Genomic DNA, 23987 nt, shown 5'->3' on the forward strand with positions numbered 1-23987 from the left:
TAACAAACAGAGACAGTTTTACTTTCTGATTAGGATGTACTTTATTTTTATTGTATTGTATTTTTTATTTTATTTTATTTTATTTTATTTTATTTTATTTTATTTTATTTTATTTTATTTTATTTTATTTATTGTATTGATGGGTCTGGCTAGAACTTCCAGTACTATATGAATAGGTGGTGAGCATGGATGGGCACTCTGTGTTGTTCTTGATCTTAGAGGGAAAACATTCAGCCTTTCAGTGTTAAATAGGATGTTAGCTGTGATTCTGTCAAATATGGCCTTTATTATTTTGATATGTATTTCTTTCATACCCAGTTTTTTTTAAGTTCTCAATATGAAAGGATGTTAAACTTTATCAAACACTTTTTCTTCATATAAGGTGATCATATTTTTAACCTTCATTCAATTAATGTGGTATAACACATTTATTGATTTGCAAGTTAATCCATTCTTTTTCTGTAATTTTTTAAAATGTTTATTTTTATATGAAATTTATTGCCAAATTGGTTTCCATACAACACACAGTGCTCATCCCAACACGTGCCCTCTTCAATGCCCATCACCCACTTTCCCCTCCCTCCCACCCCCCATCAACCCTCAGTTTATTCTCAGTTTTTAAGAGTCTCTTATGGTTTGGCTCCCTCCCTTTTTTTTCCCCTTCCCCATGGTCTTCTGTTAAGTTTCTCAGGATCCACATAAGAGTGAAAACATACGGTATCTGTCTTTCTCTGTATGACTTATTTCACTTAGCATAACACTTTCCAGTTCCATCCACGTTGCTACAAAAGGCCATATTTCATTCTTTCTCATTGCCAAATAGTATTCCATCGTATATACAAACCATAATTTCTTTATCCATTCATCAGTTGATGGACATTTAGGCTCATCCATTCTTGCATCCCAAGGAGAAATCCCACTTGATAGTGGTGTATGATCCTTTCAACATGCTGTTGAATTTCGTTTGTTAATATTTTGCTAAGAATATTTGCATCTATATTCATCAGGAATATTAGCCTATAGTTTTTGTATTAACTGTAGTATTTTAAAAATTTATCAAAAATACTTTTTAATGTTTATTTTTGAGAGAGAGAGAGGCAGATGGAGTGTGGGCGGGGAGGGGCAGAGAGAGAGAGAGAGGGAGACACAGAATCTGAAGCAGGTTCCAGGCTCTGAGTTGTCAGCACAGAGCCCTATACGGGGCTTGAACTCACAAATCACGAGATCATGACCTGAGCTGAAGTCAGATGCTTAACTGACTGAGCCACCTAGCCGCCCCTTAAATTTATTTAAAGTTAGTTAACATACAGTGTAGTATTGGTTTCAGGAGTAGAACCCAGTGATTCATCACTTCTCTATAACACCTAGGGCTCATCCCAACAAGTGCTCTCCTTAATGCTCATCACCTATTTAGCCCACCCTCCCACCCACCTCCCACCCACCTCCCACCCCAGCAAACCTGTTTGTTCTCTGTATTTAAGTCTCTTATGGTTTACTTCCCTCTCTCTTTTTACCTTTTTTCCCCTTCCCCTGTGTTCATCTGTTTTGTTTTTTAAATTCCACATGAGTGAAATCATATTTGTCTTTCTCTGACTTGTTTTGCTTAGCATAATACACTCTAGTTTCATCGTTGTTGCAACTGGCAAGATTTCATTCTTTTTTAAAAAAATGTTTAAATGTTTATTTATTTTTGAGAGGCAGTGAGAGGGACAGAGCGTGAGCTGGAGAGGGGCAGAGAGAGACAGAGACACAGAATCCAAAGCAGGCTCCAGGCTCTGAGCTATCAGCATTTAAAAAGGAACAAACTATTGATAGATGTGACAACTTAGATCTCAAAAACATTGAGTTCTGAAAGCCAGTCTCAAAAGGTCACATACTGTAGGATTCTATTTATGTAACTTCAACAAAAAATTATAGAGATCTAAAACAGATTAATGGTTTTCAGGGATTAGTGATGGTAGGTGACGTGCAGGTGTGATTATAAAGGGGCAGCATAAGAGATCTTTGTATTGGAATAGTTCTGTATCTTTAGTGCAGTAGTGATTACATGAATCTATACTTATACTCATGATGACATGTAACTACATATATATGTCATATTAATGCCAAATTCTATGTTTTGATATTGTACTTTATGTAAGATGTGACCACTGATGGACACTTGGTAAAATATACCATTTCTGTAGATTCCTGTGTACCTATAATTATTTTCAAGTAAAAAAGTTAAAAAAAAAAAAACTTAATGGACTGAAAAACAGAATGCATACAGCTGAATTGTGAATTAGGAAGCCAGATTTCATTGCTATACAGGTCAGAGGAACCAAATGTAACAAAGTGATGCAAAGTATTAGAATAAAACTTGACATAAAAGATTGAAGTAGAAATTCCACCATCCATTTAAAAGAAGCCCCAGAAGATAATAGAAATAATTGAGGAGAGATAATGTTTGAACTAGTAATCAATGAAAGTAACCTCAAAACCAAGAAGGATGTTAAGTACTCAATTTGAGAGAGCCCTAGCAAGTTAATAAAATTCCAATTATCATTAATTCTGGTACACATTTTGATTTTAACATCTGTGAGACCAGAATGCATCTTAATATCAGTGACGTAGCATAGTTTAATTCAGTGTTTTCTTTCCTTTAAAATGGTAAATAAAATAACTGGTTCTAAAAGTGATGGCTTTGAAAAAATTAAGTAAAATAGTAATACCTGAAATACCAAAAATAAGTTTTAAAAAATACTGAAAGTTTCAAGAAAAATTTAAAAAGTAGTTTACATACATAAGAATAAGAAATACATTAACGTTATATTTTCAGAGATTATACTCATGTAGGAAGACAATGGAGTAAATCATCAAATTCAGAGAGAAAAACAATTCGTACCAATTTCCAGACTGACAAACTCTCATTTAAGCATCAATGAAATAAACTAGGCATTTAAGAAACCTCTGAATGTATTCCTGGAAGCTATAATCCAAAAAAAAGACAAAATAACCAAACAACAGAAATAAGGTGACAAGGTTGCAATCTTCATACAAAAATCAATAGCCTTCTTATATATCAGTAATGATCAATTAGATACTGTAACAGAACATTTCCAGTCATGAAATCAACAAAATGTATAATGCATCTATGATTGAACCAAGCAAGGAATTTGTAAGCTCTTTACCTAAAAGTGTAACGACTAGGGGAGCCTGGGTGGCTCAGTTGGTTAAGTGTCCGACTCTGGCTCAGGTCGTGATCTCACAGTTCCTGAGTTTGAGCCCCACATCAGGCTCTGTGCTGACAGCTCTATGCTGACAGAGTTAAATTAGTTTTAATGCATGGAAGATCTAATATTGTAAAGATTTCAATTTTTATTTTCCTCTTTAAGTACCCTGTCTGAATAGGATACAGTATAACACCTTGCAGCTTAACAGATTTTCTTTGGTAGAAAGGAAAACAGAAGTGATCTTGATTTTTTTTCATTATGTTTCTGTATATTTTCTCAATTTTTATAGAAAGTTATTTATAAAGAGCAAAGGTAAAAATGTTTAGAAGGATACAATACTAATATATATTAAAGGACATTAAAACAGCAACAATAAAAAAATTATAATGGATATTCTATGCCATTTTCCTGTCTCTGCAATGCTATATTTACATATATATAAATATATATTATACATATACATACACACACACACACACACATATTTCAGAAGCAGACAACAGGACACAATGATAAGGGAAGAAATTATTCAATAAATAATAGAGTGTAAAAATTGAAAAATTTTCCAGCCTCAGTTAATTATTCCCCTTCACAAGTCAGGATGATATAAAAATTACATGCCAAGCACCAGTCTATCATCAAATTAGTAGTAACTGATGAGAAGTAATGCCAGGAGGAATACTATGACAATGGATAAGGCATTCTCTAAGTCCATGGATGGTAGTTTTATCAGAAGCTTGGCATGCAGGGAAAGTAAATCCATATCCAGAGTTAAGTTTCTAGTCCAGTAAGGTCAAAACGCTGCCTCTTCTATGATGGAAGTGATCGAAGGTAACCAACCTGCTTCCGGTAGCTAGCTGAACACCTCAAGGAATAGTGTTATGTTGGGGGGCTCAGTATTGTCTCTGCTTCTGGCAGATTGAGCACTCAGCAATGATCATAGCCAGGTCAGCCTTGGTGAGTGGAAGTCCATGTTGCTGATCACATGCATTACCTCCATCCCTGCCACCATGGCCACTTTGTTCATGGGTCCATTGGATGACAAGGGTGGCTGGGGAAAGAAACTATTAGCCACAGAATGGGCCATCCTGTCCACTTGATTATTAAAATCCTCCTTTGCTGAGGTCACTCATTTATATGGGACACAGGTATCTTCAATTTTTTTGCCCTAATTCAGAGAGGTCTACCCACCTACCTCTCCCCCAGATTTCATTGTCCAAATTTCCAATCATGTTCCTTCCACTACAATGCCACACACTTAGTATCCATTTCCACACTTGTTCCCTGGATTTCTAAGTTAGAAAACTCAGGTAGTTCTTTTGGACTGTAGCACCCCTCCTCATGGGTCACACTTTGCACTGCACTTTTAGGAGCCTGCTGGGACAGAGTCTAGTGATAGGTCTAGAAACAAAAGGGGGTGGTTGTGGGGGTTTCTGAGAAGTAGCATTGTCTTGCATGGCCACTACCTCAAGGGAGGTCATTAGTTTCCTCAAGCAATGCATAGTTAATTCCATCAGATGGAAATGGAAAGGCTGATGTCACTGTGGGTGGGGATGACACTGCCACTAGGGATGGAAAGGCCACCTCTGCTGATGAGGCTGCTTCTACTGGGAAGAAGACTCAGAATGTAGGAGCTCAATGTCACAGCTACGTCAGAGCCTTCCCACTTGTCCCCATACCATCTTACAGGATCCCATTCTTTCCCAATCAATACTCTCACTTTAACACTACTTAACTATTCAGCTGAGAATTTCCCAAATCTCATTTGAAAAATTCCATTGTTAAGTAATTTCTCTCTACTTGGCATTTTTTTGTAATCAGCCAGGAGCCAAGCCACACCTTCAACTTCATTATTGTTTACAAGTTCTACTTTCCACAAAACACTAGAATGGAATGCAATTTCACCAAGTTCTTTGTCACTTTATAAAAAGAACTGCCTTCCTCCGGTTTCCAATATGTTCCTCACTTCCACCTGAGACTTCATCTGTACTGCCTTTACCATTCATTTCTATGAACATTCTGTCGATAATGTATTCTCTAAGGTTGAAGCTCTTCAGCTCTTTTCTGAGATATCACCAAAATCACCATTAATGTCTCTATTTTTTGCATGCATCTAAAAACTCTTCCAGCTTTTACCTATTATTCAATTCCAAAGCCACTTCTACATTTTTAGCTATTTGTTACATTAGCACCCCACTTCTGGTACCAATATCTGTCTCGTTCATTTCAGTCTGCTATAACACAGTACAATAGACGGGGTGGTTTATAAACAACAGCAATTTATTTCTCACAATCCTTGAGGCTGAAGTCTGACATCAGTGTGCCAGCACGGTTAGTTTCTGGCAAGAACTGTCTTCCAGAGTAAAGACTGCCATATTCTTGTATCCTCAGATGGCACAAAAATGTAAGAGAGCTCTCTGGGATCCCTTTTACAAGGGGACTAATCTCAATCAGGAGGGATCCACCATTGTAACTTAATTTCCTCCAAAAGGCTCCACTTCCTAATGTCATTATATTGGGGGTTAGGATGTGAACACATGAATTTCAAGGCCCAAATGGCTTCACTGGAGAATCCTACCAAACATTTGAAGAATAATTAACAATTCAACACTATCTCTACCAGAAATGGAAAGGAAGCAATTCTGTGAAACTCATTTTATGAGGCCATAATCACCTTGATAGCAAAATGAGGCAAAGACAGTAGAATGCAAGAAAACTACAAACTAGTATTCCTCATGAATATAGATACAAAGATCCTAAAAAAAAAAATCCTCAAAATATTAGCACATCATAGCAATCTCAGCAAATCCAGCAATGTATTTATGTACTACATACAAAATGTACACTACAAACAAATGGAGCTTATTCCAGTGATGTAAGTCTTGATCGATATTTGAAAATTCATAAATGTAATCCATCATAACATAGCAAAAGAGAAAAATCACATTTTACTCCTATCAATTGCTGCATATTTCAAATAAATTTCAAGGAAACATAGAGGGTTCCATGGCAGTGTTTCCAGAGAGCAAAGGGTTTTCAAAGTTATAATGGGCCTGGGGTGGGGGTGGGAATCAAATATATAGCGCTGTCCTGAAAATATAGCCTCCAAATAATGATGAACCCAACTTTTATCTTCCTGTGAAATACTAGGGCTTCTAACAATTTCAAACTCATTTTTATACAGCAGCCTCATAGGGAACCTAATAGAGAAGAGCCTGTTGATTCTTTGAGTGAACCCTAATAAAATTCATAGAAAATACAGTTTTTAGGGGTGCCTGGGTGGCTCAGTTGAAGATTGACACCACATCTTGATTTCAGCTCAGGTCATGATCTTAGTGTTGAGATGGAGCCTGGTGATGGTCTCCATGCTGATAGCACAGAGTGTGCTTGTTATTCTCTCTCCTTCTCTCTCTGCCCGTCCCCTGCTTGTGTGCATGCTCTCAAAATAATAATTTTTTAAAATTAAAAAAAAAAAGAAAATACGTTTTTTAAGACAATGGTACTACTTGAAGCACTGCAAGCTTGAACCTAATGGGACAGAAATAGTACAAAGTGAAAGGGCCTTGGGATCCCAAGACATCTACAGGCTAAAAACAGTCTGAGAAAACTATTCAGCTATAAACACGGGCTACCTTCCATGAAGGGGAGGAAAACAAAGGATGATTCAGGGTAGAACCAAGACCTCAGTATGCAAACATGCCACTTGAAAGCAGAAAGACACTTAAATTGGGTTCTGAATATCCCACTGAATATCACAGCAGAGAAACACTGTGAGAAACAATATACATTACATTCTTTTAAAAACTAAATCTTCAAAACCTCATGTGTATTTTACACCTAACACCATTTTAATTTGAACTAGCCACAATTCAAGTGCTCAATTTTGAGTGCTCAACATGTTGCTGGCAACTATCTTATTTGACAATGAAGGTCTAGTCCATTAATTTCCACATTTAGTTGTAGTAACTGCTTTTTAAACTCATTCTTTAAACATATGAAGTACTGTGGGACAGGCATGGTAACAGAGGTAGTAATAGGTGAACTAGATAAAATTTGGATCTTCCATCTGTATTTCCCAAATACAGTATAGCATATTTAATATCCCAATGTGCAGAACTTTGACAACACCCAGAAATTTTGATATGCAGTCATTTAAAAAAATCATTTACTTCAACTTGGTTAAAATTCCAGAGCTAATTTTATCTTTAAAATAATATTATGGAAAAATTCAAATACATAAAAGAAAATAGCAAGAACAAAATAAACAAAAACTATGTACTCAAGACTTATCTTACCATCACTTTAACAAGCTTATCCTTTTCTTTTGCATGAGCACTTTTTTTAAAAAAAAATTTTTAACGTTTATTTATTATTGAGAGACAGAGCACGAGCAGAGGAGGAGCAGAGAGAGAGGGAGACACAGAATCCAAAGCAGGCTCCAGGCTCTGAGCTGTCAGCCAAGAGCCCGACATGGGGCTCAAACTCACAAACTGTGAGATCATGACCTGAGCCAAAGTCAGTTGCTCAACCGACTGAGCCACCCAGGTGCCCCGCATGAGCACTTTTAAAAAGTTCCAGACATCATACCATCTTATGTGTATAAACTTATCTCTAACATTTTTATATAACTACGATGCTACCTAACAAAAACACAATTTCTTAGTATTATCTGTCAATATTCCCATTTCCCCAACTGTCATAAAAATGTCCTTTTTACATATTTGTTCAACTTGTGATCTAGTTCACTGCATTTGATTGATATACATTTCTTCAGACTCTTAATATTTAAGAGTTCCACCTCCCTTTTTTCAATGCTATTTTATTGAATTTGAAGGCAGGTCATTTCTCTTGTGGAATTACCCACATTTTAAATTTGTTTCATTGCTTCTTCTTGTGTCATGTTCTTCTGTTCTGTGATTCTTCCCTAAACTGGGAGTTAGATCTTGATGCTTAGATTCAGTTCAATATTTTTTGGCAACATGTGTATGTCTTACTGTAACTTATTAGGGGGCACAAAATGTTTTGTCCTATTTTGAGATTAAAATTGATCAGTGGGTATCTCCTTGTCTTAACCTCCACTGAGAATTGTGCCTAGATCCATTATTTCATTATGTGCTGCAAAATTCTCTAATAAAGAACTTTAGCTCATCAACTTCTAGTTACTCTAAAATACAGTTCAACAAGAAATGCAGGCTAAATGATTTTCCTTTCAATTATCAGTTTTTGGAATGAGATAGTGCCCTAGCAACCTTCATAGATATATTATACAGATGGGAAAAATAGAGGCGATGATAGGTAAGATTAAAAGCTCTTCTATATTCACTCCTTTAAAAAAGAGTTTCTTTCTAGAACACATTTCCCAAAGTTTAACATAGTTTTTAATGATGAGAAAAGGCTTCTAAAAATTCATGAAATTTATCCTTTCCTTCAAAGAAAACCTAACTATTTAGGTTAGCTGTAAGCACGAAGCAAAAGGGATTCCTATATTCAAAAACTTTTCCCCTAGAATTTATTTTCTAATGCCCCTTAACACAAAATTCACAGTGGAAGGCTTTCCTAAATTATTTAGTTACATTATGAATTCGCTGATGGTAAGTAAGATGTGAATGTTGTCTAAATGCCTTTTTACATTCCTTACATTTGTATGGTTTTTCACCAGAATGAATTCTCTGATGTTGAATAAGTGATGAATGAAGTCTAAAGGCCTTTCCACATTCCTTACAGTCATAGGGTTTCTCACCAGTATGAATACTCTGATGTTGAGTAAGTTGTGATAGCAGTCTAAAAGTCTTCTCACATTCCTTACATTTATAAGGTTTCTCACCAAAATGAATACTCTGATGTTGGGTAAGTTGTGAGAACAGTCTAAAGGTCTTCCCACATTCCTTACAATCATAGGGTTTCTCTCCAATATGAATACCCTGATGTGAAATAAGTTCTGAGTAACGACGGAAGAACTTCCGACATTCCTTACATTCGTAAGGTTTCTCACCAGTATGAATTCTCTGATGGAGAGTGAGATGATAGCCACGACTAAAAGTCTTTCCACATTCTTTACAATCATAGGGTTTCTCACCAGTATGAATTCTCTGATGGAGAGTGAGTTGTTGCCGCACCCTGAAGGCCTTTCCACATTCCTTACATTCATAGGGTTTTTCACCAGTATGAAGTTTGTGATGTACTCTAAGGCCTGTACTACACAAAAAAGCCTGCCCACAGTCCTTACATTCATAACACTTCTCAGCAATATTAAGTCTCTGATGTCGTGTAAGGTGTGCATACTGTCTAAAGGTCTTCCCACATTCCTTACATTCATAGGGTTTCTCACCAGTATGAATCCTTTGATGAAGATTAAGTTGTCCTCTTACTCTAAACGCCTTCCCACATTCCTTACATTCATAGGGCTTCTCACCAATATGAGTTCTCTGATGTACTCGAAGATCTGCACCACATGTAAAGATCTTTCCACATTTTTTACATTCAAGGAGTTTGTCAGAAGTATGAATTCTCTGATGTCGACTAAGGTGGGCACACTGTCTAAAGGCTTTTCCACATTCTTTACATTCATAGGGTTTTTCGCCAGTGTGAATTCTCTGATGGAAAGTAAGTTGTTGGCGTACTCTAAAGGCCTTCCCGCAATCCCCACATTCATAGGGTTTCTCTCTATTATGGATACTCTGATACAGAGTAAGAGAAGTGAGTTTTCTGTAAGTGGGCATTTTTTCAGAGGTGGTTTTTTTCACTTGCCGGAAATATCCCTCTTGAAGGTGTTCTTGTCCCTCGAACTTCTCATATTTATAATCTTTTCTGATAAAGGAGTTTTCAAGGCCACAACTTCTAATTCTTCCCATTATCTCCCACTGAGATAAATTCATTTCACAAATATCCTTTTCTTGAAATAACTTTTTAGTGTCATATCTGGATTCTAAATCTGAAAGAAAACAAGATAAATACATGCTATCTTCTTATTCTAGAAAAAGCAAACAAGCATATAAAAAAACTTTATAATAGAAAATAAAGCTCAATTTCAAGTAAACAAGCTAAAAACCTCATCAAAGTTTGAGAATCTTTAAATTTTTTAATGATTACTCTTTAATTAGAATAATGCACAAACATCTTACCATGAATAACATGGCCTTTGTTTACCATATCATCTCAAGCCACTGCTTGCTTTGCTCCCTATATTCCTATCCCACTAGCCTCCTTTCAGCTCCTAGAATATGTCATAATCTTTCCATTTCTTAGAGCTTTTCACTGACAATTTAAATTCATAGGAATTTCAACTTGCATTTTCTACATAGTTGGGTTCCTTTCCTCCTTTAGATACCATGTTAAAAATCAGACCCATTCTGGGCACCTGGGTGGCTCAGTCAGTTACGCAGCCGACTTCAGCTCAGGTCATGATCTCGCGGTCCGTGAGTTTGAGCCCCGCATTGGGCTCTGTGCTGACAGCTCAGAGCCTGGAGCCTGCTTCTGTTTCTGTGTCTCTCTCTCTCTCTGCCCCTCCCCCATTTGTGCTCTGTCTCTCTCTGCCTTTCAAAAATGAATAAATGTTAAAAAAAAAATCAGACCCATGCTGACTTCATCTAATTTATATACTTTATTTTTTATCCCAGTAACTTGTTCCATGTTTCTTAACACTTTTTTGATTTTGTTGTTACATATTCATTACTTTTCCCATTTTTAAATTCTCTTTATTTTCTTACCTTAAACCTTCCCAAGGGCAGAAGCAACCTTTCATTTATCATTGAATAACAAACTCATAGCATATAGTAACTATTAATTATGAAATCTCATAATTGGTTAACAGTTATTGCATATGTTCCCTTGCCTCTAATCTTATACCTTATTACAGATTAAATATTTTTTATTACTTCCTATAGAGATAGGAAACAAAAGCACATCTAAGCTATCTCAGTCAAATATATAAATGAAAAATGGTGATGTCTTCACATCTGATCATCTTCCCAATTGTCTACTTTCACTTAGGTATCTCCACTACATCTGATTTTCTACCTTGCATAGTCATGAGTAAACTTTGCCTGTTTTCACAAGGTAACAAGAAGCTCATCTTTATTTCAGTTTATATATCTACACACATCTATGTTACAAACAGCCTGTTTAGTTCCTTCATGCCCTTCCCTATACTCTCCCCAGAGTCCTCAAAGCCAATGCCATTTAGATTCTACCTGGAGAGTATTTTCGTGATTTTTCAGGCATAAGAACAGTTTTATACCATACTAGCATGCTAATAAAATTCTGAGCAAAGAGATGTTTTTCTCAAATGTGTATTTCCTCAAAAAAATTCCAATTAAGAGTTCACTACTTTTCAAAATGAAAATGGTATTTTTAAAAACTGAGAATACAGGAACACTAGTTTTAATATGCCCAAACTGGAAAGAATCCATCAGAATGGCTATGCAAATTAAAACATACTGAAACAACACAATACTGTATACCAAGGAGAATGAATAATATACAAGTACATGCAACAACATGGATCAATCTCACAAACATAATGGTGAGTAAAAAAGCCAGACATAAAAGAACATATACTGTATGGTTCCATTTTATAAGTTTCAAAAAAAGTAAAATTAATCTATGGAGTTGCTAACAGTCAGGATAGTGGTTAATTTCAGTGGGGAGGAATGACTCGAAGGAGTTAGGAGGGAGCCACTACTTCTCTCTCTCTCTTTTTTCTTTGAGTTTTTTATTTATTTAAGAACTCTCTACACAGAATGTGGGGCTCAAACTCAGGACCTTGAGATCAAGAGTCACATGCTCTTCCAACTGAGCCAGCCAGGCACCCCAGGAGGGAGCTTCTAATATCCCAGCAAATCTCTATTTTGCTGCCGGTCAGATGGGTGTGATCACTTCGTGAAAATTCAGTAAGCTGTTTCCTTATGATTTCTGGATTTTTTTTTTTTTTTTGGTATACATTTATGTTTCAGTAACTTTGCTTAGAAAAGGATTACTGAAAACATTAAAAAGTAACAATGATTTAAATAGTGTAGATAAAATATAAGCAGAGACAGGTAAATGATCATAGAAAATACCACTATCGGGGCACCTGGGTGGCTTAGTAGGTTAAGCGTCTGACTTTGGTTCAGGTAATGATCTCACAGTTCATGAGTCTGAGCCCTGCGTCAGGCTCTGTGCTGACAGCTCAGAGCCTGGAGTCTGCTTTGGGTTTTGTGTCTCCCTCTCTCTCTCTGCCCCTCCCCCACACGTACTCTGTCTCTCTCTAAAAAATAAATAAAACATAAAATTAAAAAATATATATATCACTATGAAATCTGTGTGTCTTCCTCCCTCCCTCTCCCCTTAGTTCCTTCCATTCTCCCACTTTCCCTCTTCCCCTTCTCTCTGTCTCCATCTCCCTACCCCAAAAAAGCAATAAAAAATTATGGCAACTTTGTAAGAATCTTTAGGAAAAAGTCAATTTAAGTCTTCATTAAGATAAATAAGATATAAATGACATATTAAATGACTAGTAATTAGCTAAATAACAGTAGTAAATAAGTAGGAGGCTATAAAGGTATGACAAACGTTATAAATGGTAATTTCTTTTTTTTTTTTAATTTTTTTTAATTTTTATTTTTGGGACAGAGAGAGACAGAGCATGAACGGGGGAGGGGCAGAGAGAGAGGGAGACACAGAATCGGAAACAGGCTCCAGGCTCCGAGCCATCAGCCCAGAGCCTGACGCGGGGCTCAAACTCACGGACCGCGAGATCGTGACCTGGCTGAAGTCGGACGCTTAACCGACTGCGCCACCCAGGCGCCCCATAAATGGTAATTTCAAAGGATTTACTTATAAATTTAAAAAGTAAAAACCAGAAATGGAAAAGGAAACTCATAAAAAAATTTAAAAACAGGAAAGTCATAGTTAAAATAAAAGTAAGCCAAAATATTTGTAAGAAAATGAGAAAGTGTTCACAGCATAAATGCTCACACAAATTGAAATAAGAAACATTAAACAATGGAATGGAAAAATAGAATAAAGGAGATGAGCAGACAGTACACAAAATATATATAAATATACACAAACTTAAGACAAAATGTCCATATTCTCACACACACACACACACCACAAAGTAGAACAAGTTATAAAATTTATCCTATAGAGGTGCCTGGCTGGCTCAGTTGTTGGAGCATGCAACACTTATCTCAGGGTTGTAAATTCAAGCCCCACATTAGGTATAGAGATTACTTAATAAAATCTAAAACACACACACACACACACATCCTATAAATTTAAAGGTTTTCATTAAAAAAAAAAAATTTCTGAAAGTGGATATAGTGAACCTGAGACTCTCATATATGCCTCCACCCGTTATAAGACATGCCAGATTAAGACCCTGGCATGTTGAAAATTCTCACCTAGGAGACTACTCTATAGTATGAACACTGAACTCTAATCTTATGATTTCTGTAAACAAAAAGTCAGCCATATTTGTTTATGCCAGTTCTTATCCTTGCAAGCTACTAAGACAATCATTTCTATAAAAACAAAGCTAAATATTTTAGGTTCTTGTTCTACTTTAAACTGAAACTAGAAATAATAGCCTATGTAATATATATATGATCTATAAAGAAAAAATTGGCTGGACCTACAACGAAACCAAAGGCCAAACTAAACATCCAAAGACTGGCCTATGGTAAGGAATTTTAATGTTTTGATTTTTAAGATATATGTAAAATATTTAACTATTTAAAATTAATAAACCAAACACTACTTTGGATTCTACTGAATCAAGAACTTTAGTAAACAATGCTAATAGGAAAACACAGTGTTAGCCCATCTTAGATCAATATGAAAGGAGAAATGTTCTTTCCTTTTGCAGGGTATCAGCTTAAATTAAAAAGAAAACGAGGATCATGTTACCTGGTCACAGAATTAATTTGTTTTCTGAGGTATGATGTCTTTCTTTACCTTTCTTTGTTGTTGCTGATACAAGATAATATGGAATACAGAATATTTATGACAGAGGCAGTATTGGTTATATTAACACCAGGGTTAATGTATCAAGAAGTCTGTAAATATTAAAACCCTATGACCACAGAATTGTACTTCTGAGAATCAATACTTACTAAATACTAAATAATCCATACTGAATCCTAATAAAATACTAAATAATCCTCACATTCTGCTGATAATCTTACTGCTTACTTAAACAAGGAATCAGAAGCAACTGAAAGAAAAATACGTATTCTCCCCTTCACATTATTCAACCAATCTGTGTCCGTATCATTGTCATAAGCATGGGTTTTCTTCATAAATTGGCTCCTATTCTTTCCCATCTACTGAAGGCCATTCCGTACAATATTATCGATCTTTCTACTCCATCAATTTTCATTTCTTTGAAATCATTCCCTTCAACATTTAATATGTTCTAATACCTCATATCGTAGAAGACATTTCCTGTATCCTATGTGTCTACTTTTATGGCAGAATTCCTTCAAAGAGTTGTATATATTTTTAACACGGTCTCATCTCTCATTTTCTTTTTATTTCCCAAAAACTTTAAAAGATTACCACAGAGCACCTTTAACATACACAAAAGTAGAATAGTTTAATAAATGTCTACACATCTATGACCCAGCCTGAACAACCATCAACCCCTGACCAACCCAGGCCAATGCACACCCCAATCCACTCTTCTCATATTATTAGACACAAATACCATATATTCATTTTTTCTACTTACAGGATTTATCTCTAATAATACCATTATCCAAACCTAAAAAAATGGACACTAACTCTTATTTAAGAATATAAAAAATGAGTGTTCATACTTCCAACTGTCTCAAAGATAAAATTTTAAGTAACTTAAAAATAGTAAATTTATTCCCCCAAGAAGTCCATAGAATACAACTGGTTGACAGGTCTTTTACATGTCTTTTAATCTATAGGTTGGTTCTCCTGCAATCTTTCAATTTCCCTTGTAATTTATTTGTTGAAGAAACGGTTTTGACCCCATAGTGTTTCCCATTTCTTAATTTTGTGGACTCCATTCCTAAGGGGCAGTAGAACATGTTCCTCTATCTTCTTCCCATAAATTGGTAGTTGGCTTTAGAAACTTGATCAGACTTAGGACCAAGTTTATTGGCAAAGGTACTTCATAGGTGATATTGTATCCTTTCATTAGAAGAAGTATGTCTGATTTTCTCTATTTCTGTGACATTATCAGTATTGATGTTCAATGCCTAGATTCAGTTGTTCATTATGGGTTCCAAAATGGTAATACTCTAATTCTGTCATCTTTCATTTATTCACTGAATACTTTTAAGAAAAACATCCATCTAATACCTATTGGTACAGTTCTTATAAAGAATGCAGAATACTTCTTTTCCTTTATATTTATATTTTCTAATAAGTTAAATCTCTAGTAGTTTCCAATGGTGAACAATTTACTATTAGTAACACTAAGAATGTATGGAATTAAGCATATTTTATGTATTATAACATATTGCAGTTATGTGTATAGTCAAATAGTTCCATCTTTGACCAGCTAGAGCCTCTTCAAACTGCTTCCTGTTCTCTGACCACCCTATTTAAAGTTACCCAACTCACCCATCATAATTCTCCATATTCTTACCCTACCTACTTCTCTTTTTTTTAAATATGAAATTTATTGTCAAATTGGTTTCCATACAACACCCAGTGCTCATCCCAACAGGTGCCCTCCTCAATACCCATCACCCACCCTCCCCTCCCTCCCACCCCCCATCAACCCTCAGATTGTTCTCAGTTTTTAAGTGTCTCTTATGGTTTGGCTCCCTCTCTAACTTTTTTTTTTCCCTTCCCCTCCCCCATGGTCTTCTGTTAAGTTTCTCAGGATCCACATAAGATACTTTTCTTCATAATACTTAATCACTTATGATATTTGGTAACCCATGTGTTTGTTTATTGTATGACTTCCCTACTACAATGTAAACTTTATGAAAAGAGCAATGAAGAAATACATATACAAAAAATGGATTGGAAACAAAAAGATTAGATCCAAAGTACAGGTAAAATGGTTGTCATTACAGGGGTACCTGGGTGGCTCATTCCATTAAGCACCTAACTCTTGATACCAGCTCAGGTCGTCATGTCACATTCGTGAGGTGGAACCCACCATGCTCAGGGCTAAGCATGGAGCCTGCTTGGGATTTTCACTCTCCCTGTCTCTCTGCCCCTCCCCTACCCATGCCCTCTCCCTTTCCCACTCTCTCAAAATAAATAAATAAACATTTAAAAATTTTTCCTTATTTAAAAAAAAGGTTGTCATTATGGAAGAAAGCTTTCCCCCACTGAAATGACAGGGAAATAGAAGTGAAGAAACAAGTAGCAAGCCATAGTACAGATGAAATTTCCTTGGTGGCTCATGCTGAGATCTAAGTTTTCTTCCCAGGTTTCAGGTCTTTTCTTCATTACCAGTATCTATGGTGTGCGTTTCCTTCCCAACCAGTAGGCCATGCCATGCCATAACCATGTATCTCTGCCTGATTAGCACTTACTCACCTAGGCTCCTTCTTCTTCTCTCATCCCTCACAACCATCCAGGGTTCTTTCCCTTGCTCTAGTAGAGTAATCACATCTGGCTTAGAAATGGTATACCCTGCTTGAAAAAAACATAAGGGTATGTAATAAAGAATTTACTTGATCAAGCCTGCAGAATGAAATAGAGTAATGGGATTGAAAAAAAACATTCATAATAGTGTTACTTCAGGATCACAAGGAATAACAAGAACAGAAGTAGGAACATTGTCTTATTTAAACTCATACAAACTCTGTCTCTTAGGAGGAAGGAATGATTTTTTTTTTTTTTTAAAGAAGAAATAATGATTTGAGAACACTGGTTTTCAAATCCTGGCTCTGCTACCTGGGTCACTATGGCCTTATTTTTCTGTTGTAAAAAGGAAATACTGTATCTAGCCAAAGGACTGTTGTGCGGTTTGATTTAATAAATGTAAAGTGTTTGGATGAGTGTTTAGTACACAGTACACACTATGCATACTTATTAGGGACTTTTATTAGATATTTTTGCTATTTTTTGTTCTTCTGCTAAGAGGAAAATAATTAGTTTCTTGCCAGGATATTCATCCAATATCAAATGCAAAATTCATGTATTTTAAACTTTTACGCATAAATCACTTAAAAGGTAATACGTCTGTTGTGGTAAATTCAATGGTCCACTTGAGTTTTAATAAACTGTTGATTCAACCCAGCAACACATATGTTGTATAAGCTTTTTAAACAGATATGCGGAGCCAGATACCTCTGGTCTTCCTACTCACATTCAGGTGAAGTAACAGATAATAGACCATTTATAGCAATAAGAAACCAGATTTCTTTGATAACTGGTTTTTCTATAAGTGTCTCAGAATTTATATCTAGCTGTCATTAAAGAGAAGTAATTACGGAGAAGGCAAAGAAAGACATAAAGGTCACTAAATTATCGGGGAAGCTGAAGGAGCTATTTAAATGCTTAATGGCTGCAGGTGCCTATTCCTAAATACAAAGAAAATATTCAGCTAGCTTCCAGAAAGACAGTCGTGAAATTCAGTCCTATGAATTTCTAAATTATATGACACAGATAAGCTTACCCACTGACACCAAGTTGCTATAGTTCTCTAATATCACATCTCTGTACAAATTCCTCTGATATGAGTTCAGGCATTCCCACTCTTCCTGAGAAAAGTCTACAGCCACATCTCTGAACATCACCAAATGCTGAAATGACAAACCCATGTATTATTTCTAAAATTATTTATTTCTGTAAAGGGCCAATATTTTAAGCTTTGCATGCCACATATGGTCTGTTCCATATCCTTTCCCTTTCCCTTCTTTTTTTAAACAATTCCTTCAAAACATAATTAGCTCAAAGGCTGTATGAAAACAGGCCAAAGGGGGCACATGGGTGGCTCAGTCGGTTAAGTCGGTCCAACTTCGGCTCAGGTCATGGTCCTGTGATTCATGTGTTTGAGCCCTGCATTAGGCTTTGTGCTGACAGTTCAGAGCCTGGAGACTGCTTCAGATTCTGTGTCTCCCTCCCCTCTGCCCTTCCCCTACTCATGCTCAAAAATAAACATTAAAGAAATTTTAAAAAATTTTAAAAAATAAAAATAAAAACAGGCCAAGGGACGAATCTGGCTCATGAGCTGTAGTTTGCCAACCACTGCTAGAGACAAAACTTCCTGTGGGAAGGGGGATACTTCCCTTAATTAAGCACTGTGGGATACTTAATTTTATTTACTTCTAGATATGTTCACATAAATTAATCAGAATTTCACAATTAACTGGAATAGTGATCATAAAAACACTGCTTGCAATGGGCTTAAATGGGCCTAAAAAAATTCTCAATAAATGTGTTTCATTCTAACTCCTTTTCCTTTAAGGATTAGAAAAAAAAATTAATGGATTTTTTCCCTTCCTTTAAGGATTAGAAAAAAAATTGATGGATTTTTTTCCCTTCCAAATGAACCATAAAATTTCTATTTTTAAAAAGTAGAGTTTGGGGGTGCCTGAGTGGCTCAGTCGCTTGAGTGTCTGACTCTTGATTTCGACTCAAGTCAAGATTCCAGGGTCGTAGAATAGAGCCCGTGTTGAGCCCTGCTTTGAGCCATGCTCAGCATGGAGCCTGCTTAAGATTCTTTCTCTCTCTCTCTCTCTCTTTCTTCCCTCTGCCCTTCTCCCCCACTTCTCTTTCTCTCTCAAAAACATAAAAAAATAAATTTAAAAAGTAGAGTTTGTATAAAACTAAAAAATTTCTTCCAGACCTCTCTTCATCATTGTATCATTAGCGTTTTTTCTGTTATAACAAATACTTTACTGAATATTTATAATTTACTAAACAATAGTCCATTTGTGTTAGACTTAGTAATGATTATATTCATATGTTTCTATACTTTTAAATATATTAAGTCATATTTAAAATTTAAGTTATACAAAATCTCTGAAGCTGCAATGTCCAGTATTCTAACTTAGACACATGTAGTTATTGAGCACTTAAATTGTGGCTAGTCCAAATTTAGATGTGCTATAATTATAAAATACATACCTGATATTAAAGACTTTAGAAAGAAAAAAATGTAAAATATAATTTCCATACTGATTACACTTTAAATGATAACATTTTGACTATATATACTGAATTAAATAAAACATTAACTGTACATGTTACTTTTTATTTTTTAATGAGACTACTAAAAAGTTCAAGATGACATAAGTGCCTTGCATATTATTCTATACTCTTTATGAGATGATATGCTGCCTAGTGCACTTAAGGCACTAATTCTTTGGGGTGCCTGGGTGGCTCAGTCAGCTGAGTGTCCAACTCTTGGTTTCAGCTGAAGTTATGATCCCAGGGTTGTGGGATCGAGCCCCACATCAGGCTCCACTCTGAGCATAGAACCTGCTTAAGATTCTCTCTTTCTCCCTCTGTCCTTATCCCCAACTAGTGTGCGCTCTCTCTTTGTATATCTCTAAAATTTTTAAAACGACACTAATTCTATACTTTTAATATGTGACTACTAGAAAATTTTAAATTACATGGGTAACTCATATTATAATTCCTTTAGATGGAGCTGCTCTACAGTGATCTCCAGTACTGAGTCGCAGATCAAACAATTTCCTCTATGGACTTCTATTTTATCTCTGCTCTAGGCAAAGACTGAACATTTAGGAGATGCTGAATAATTTGGTCAATATACACATGGACATGGATGGAGAAGAGAGAGGCACACAGAAGGGGCCTGGGCTGCCTGATTCCATCCCTTGCTAGAATGGAAGACTAGGAAGAAGTTGTTGGGTGAGGCTCTATTAAGAAGTTTCAGGATATCTAATGAGAATGTTCACATAACCTGAAAAAAATTACCGTACTTTAAATAGAAACACCAACTTACATGAGCCATGATTTTAGAGTTGCAAGAACTGGTTAGTTTTCCTCAAAGGTCACTTGCTGGAGAAGCTGAGTCCATAGAAGCTAGAGCTGGGGGAAGAAGGTGAAGCCATAAGAACAAAATTGCCTCAGAGCTCCCAAATTTTAAAAAGTCATACTACTACTCCCTTCCTACAACCCTCTCCCCCCAGCAACACACAGACAAGTTATAAGAGGTAGTATGTAGTTTAGACAAACAGATGTCCTCAAATCCACAGGAAAATCAGTTGCACAAGGACAGACACAGAGCAGAGACTCTTTTGCATGGAAGCACATATTCATATACTTTAGCAGGAGTGTTTCCAGTTAGTCTTCTGCCCCAGGGAGGCTGATCTGGACCTGAGAATGGATTGTCTAGGCCTGTCCTGAGCAGATCCATTTCCCTCCATTCCCACCTTCCCAGCCAAGAAGTAGTTATATCATCTAACCCAGAACTTCTTTCTAAGACTCAGGAATGTGGCTGGGGTCCCTAACCTAAACATAGAAAATACTATGGACAAGAATTTCCTAAACTTTGCTAGACACTGGAATTACCTGCAGGTCTTTAAAATATACTGATGCCTGGCTCACATCTCTCATTTTTATTTAATTAGTACAGAGTGTGACCTGGGAATCAGGATTTTTAAATTCCCCTCGGATTTTATAAAATTTCTGCCAGGTTATCATAATGAGCAACAAAGTTTGGTAATCAAACTTTGTGTGCATCACATTCCCCTGGAGGGCTTATTAAAACACAGTTTGCAGGGCCTCACTCTTAGAGTTTGGAATTTAGTAGGTGTTTAGGGTTGGGCTTGAGAATTTGCAGTTCTAACAAGTTCCCAAGTGATACTTGATGTTGCTCATCCAAATGTCACAATTTGAGAAAAACTTGCATAGCCCATGCTAGCGGTCTTTATCATGACAAAACTATACTTGCACACTGGGATCCCTTCCCAGGGGGAGGATGAACTACCATTCGCAGGCCCTCAGAGCTCACCAGTCACTACATATCTGTTCAGAATCATTAATACTACCTGCATGATCTCATTTATCAACCCATCTCTCTTGGAACCCAGGCTGGGGAAAAGTGACCTTGTGAAACCTGACCATGGCTAATTCTCTAGAAAGTAGAAATAACTCATTCGTTAAAACTAACTAATAACTAAGGAAATCCATATTAAAGGAATTGGACTAGATTTGAAAAATTGATAATACTACTTATTACTAAAGTTGTGGGGAAATGGACACTTAAGGTATGATGTAGAATGATGTATGGGAAGTGTTTATAATGGGACCAAAAAAGCTGGGAAGAACCTAAATATCTTTTAGCAGGTTAAATGAATTATTGTGCATTCACACAATGGCACTAAATACCCATGAAAAATGAGGGTGCCGGGTTAGCTCAGTGAAGAGTGTGCAACTCTTGATCTCAGGGTCATGAGTTCAAGCCCCATGTTGGGTGTAGAAATTACTAAAAAAGTAAGTAAACTTTAAAAAAGTAAAATAAATTTTAATTTAAAAAATACTAAAAATGAAGGTAAAATTCTTATTTGATATAATGGAAAGATGGTAACTACAAACTGCTGGTAGAAGGTAGGTTAGGAAATAGTTTTATAGTATAATTGTATATTTGGCAGGAAAACTACTTACATAAACATACATGTATATGATGAGGGAGCATAAGGCAAGCTAATACCTCACAAACCCTCCCCTCCCCCCCCCCAGGGGGATATGTGTGATATTCCTCAGACCCTTCTGGCTGCCCAAGAACAAAGGAAAGGGAAGAAAACAAATGGTTAACTGATAGAGATCACAGTCATGCAGGACATGAGTCTCCATCAGTTTACTTATGTCTTAGTAAATGACAAAAAAAAAAAAAAAAAAAAAAAAAAGAGGGCAATTTTATCAATAACCCAATCTCCAGAAACCTATAGACTCAGTTTCCTGGAGCCCTAACATCACCTTCCTCTCCATAGTGATGGGGGGGACAAAGGCCAAGAAAGAAATGGCAGGTAAAATTAAATTTTATGGTCTACTTCATACTAAATCCTTCAGAAATTCAGCCAAACAATTCACAGAGTGTCACCTATATCCCACTTGGTAAAAAGTGTTCCTGTCTCTGAAATGACCATGAAGTGAAAAGTTGGGTAAGTAATAGCACATAGAAAGCCTGTTGAAAGAATTGCTCGGGCAGTTTGAACATTACTACCCAATAACTGATTTCTTAAATAATTTATAAAACATTCATAAAATGGAATACTAAAGTAATCATTAAATGCTAAGTTTTAGAAAACAGTTAAGGAATAGAAAGTATTTTCAAGATACACTGAAAGAAAAAAAATCAGTTTACAAAACAATATATAATATGATTAGTTATTTTATTTATTTATTTATTTGTTATTATTTTTTAACATTTATTTATTTTTGAGAGACAGAGCACCAGGTGGGGAGGGGCAGAGAGAGAGGGAGACATAGAATTCAAAGCAGGCTCCAGGCTCTGAGCTGTTAGCACAGGGCCTGACATGGTTCGAACTCGCGAACCATGAGATCATGACTTGAGCCAAAGTCGGACGCTTAACCAACTGAGTAACCCAAGCGCCCCAATATGATTAGTTATTTTAAATCATCAATATGAAACAGATATCAATAGATGGGGGAAAAAATCTCTATATTTCAATTCTGACATTTTAAAATTAATTTTAATTAAGTCTCTCAATTTAATTTCCATTTCTATCTTAAGAATTGTAATTGCTTGGAAGATTTCTCAAACAAGAAGGGGACTACTGGGATTTTACCTTTCCCCATAGATCCATGATTCAAAAATCCATGAGGACACTGAATGTCTCTTTTAAACTAAGAACTAGAGGGGGACTCCTGGGTGGCTCAGTCGGTTAAGGGCCCAACTCTTAGTTTTGGTTCAGGTCATGATCTCACGGTTTGTGAGACCAAGTTCCACAACAGGGCTCTGTGCTGACAGCAGGGAGCCTGCTTGGGATTCTCCCTCTCCCTCTCTCTCTGCCCCTCCCTCACTAGCACTGTGTCTGTCTCTCTCAAAATAAATAAATAAACTTTAAAAAATTAAACTAGAACAAGAACTAGAGGTCTTGATTTCTTTTAAATTTTTAATTAGGGTTATACCATTATTCAGAAATAAAATCGTACACAAAAATACATGCTTGTAGAAATATTTTGGGAAAATATGCTCTAAATATTAATAGTGATTATTTCTGGATATTGGGACCATGGATAATTTTATTTCACAAGCCTGCATTAATTCCATCAGAAATATCGTTTTAAAAAGCTATTCTCATTGGAGCGCCTGGGTGGCTCAGTGGGTTAAGTGTCTGACTCTTGATTTTGGCTCAGGTCATGATCTCATGGTTTGTTTGGGGTTCTGCATTGACAGCACAAAGCCTCCTTTCTCCTCCTCCCTCTCTCTGCCCCTCCCCTACTCATGCGCTCTCTCTCTCTCTCTCTCTCTCACACACACACACAAAGTATTTTTCAAAGCTAAAAACAAATAAATAAAAATTTATAAAAAGCTATTCTCACTAAAAATAATTTTTTAATGATTTGGGAGAATGGGATACCTTATAGTCATTAAGAAAACTGTGATTAGGGGTGTCTGGCTGGCTCAGTCCACAGAGTGAGTGACTCTTGATCTCGGGGCTGTGGGTTCCAACCCTACACTAGATATAGAGATTACTTAGAAAAATAAAATGTTTTTAAAATTTTGTGATTAAATTGGCCTATGTAAGTGCTAAAAACAGGGAAATGAGAGAGAGAGAGAATCCCAAGCAGGCTCTACACTGTCAGTCCAGAGCCCAATGAGGGGCTAGAACCCATGAACCATGAGCCTCCGCGCTACCA

General features: G+C 36.2%; 1 protein-coding gene across 10 annotated transcripts in view; it reads right to left on the bottom strand.

Moving 5' to 3' along the window:
• Positions 1 to 23987, bottom strand: part of LOC109251419 (zinc finger protein 30 homolog) — a 58988-nt gene that overhangs the window by 31540 nt on the left and 3461 nt on the right. For 4 of the 10 annotated variants that reach the window (XM_019422977.2, XM_019422979.2, XM_019422976.2 and 1 more), the window contains 3 exons: positions 20104 to 20189; positions 17806 to 17932; positions 16722 to 16820 (listed from right to left, as the gene is read on the bottom strand). In XM_019422977.2, the coding sequence (XP_019278522.2) occupies positions 16722 to 16820; positions 17806 to 17932; positions 20104 to 20112 (235 nt within the window). In that variant the 5' untranslated portion in view covers positions 20113 to 20189. Of the gene's footprint in view, positions 1 to 8704; positions 10144 to 16721; positions 16821 to 17805; positions 17951 to 20103; positions 20190 to 23707; positions 23807 to 23987 lie in introns of those variants that run through there. The other 6 variants (XM_019422975.2, XM_053906333.1, XM_053906332.1 and 3 more) reach the window with 6 other exon arrangements.

This window comes from Panthera pardus, unplaced genomic scaffold (assembly GCF_024362965.1).
Source record: "Panthera pardus isolate Hobbes unplaced genomic scaffold, ASM2436296v1 HiC_scaffold_18, whole genome shotgun sequence".
Classification (NCBI taxonomy): Eukaryota; Metazoa; Chordata; class Mammalia; order Carnivora; family Felidae; genus Panthera; species Panthera pardus.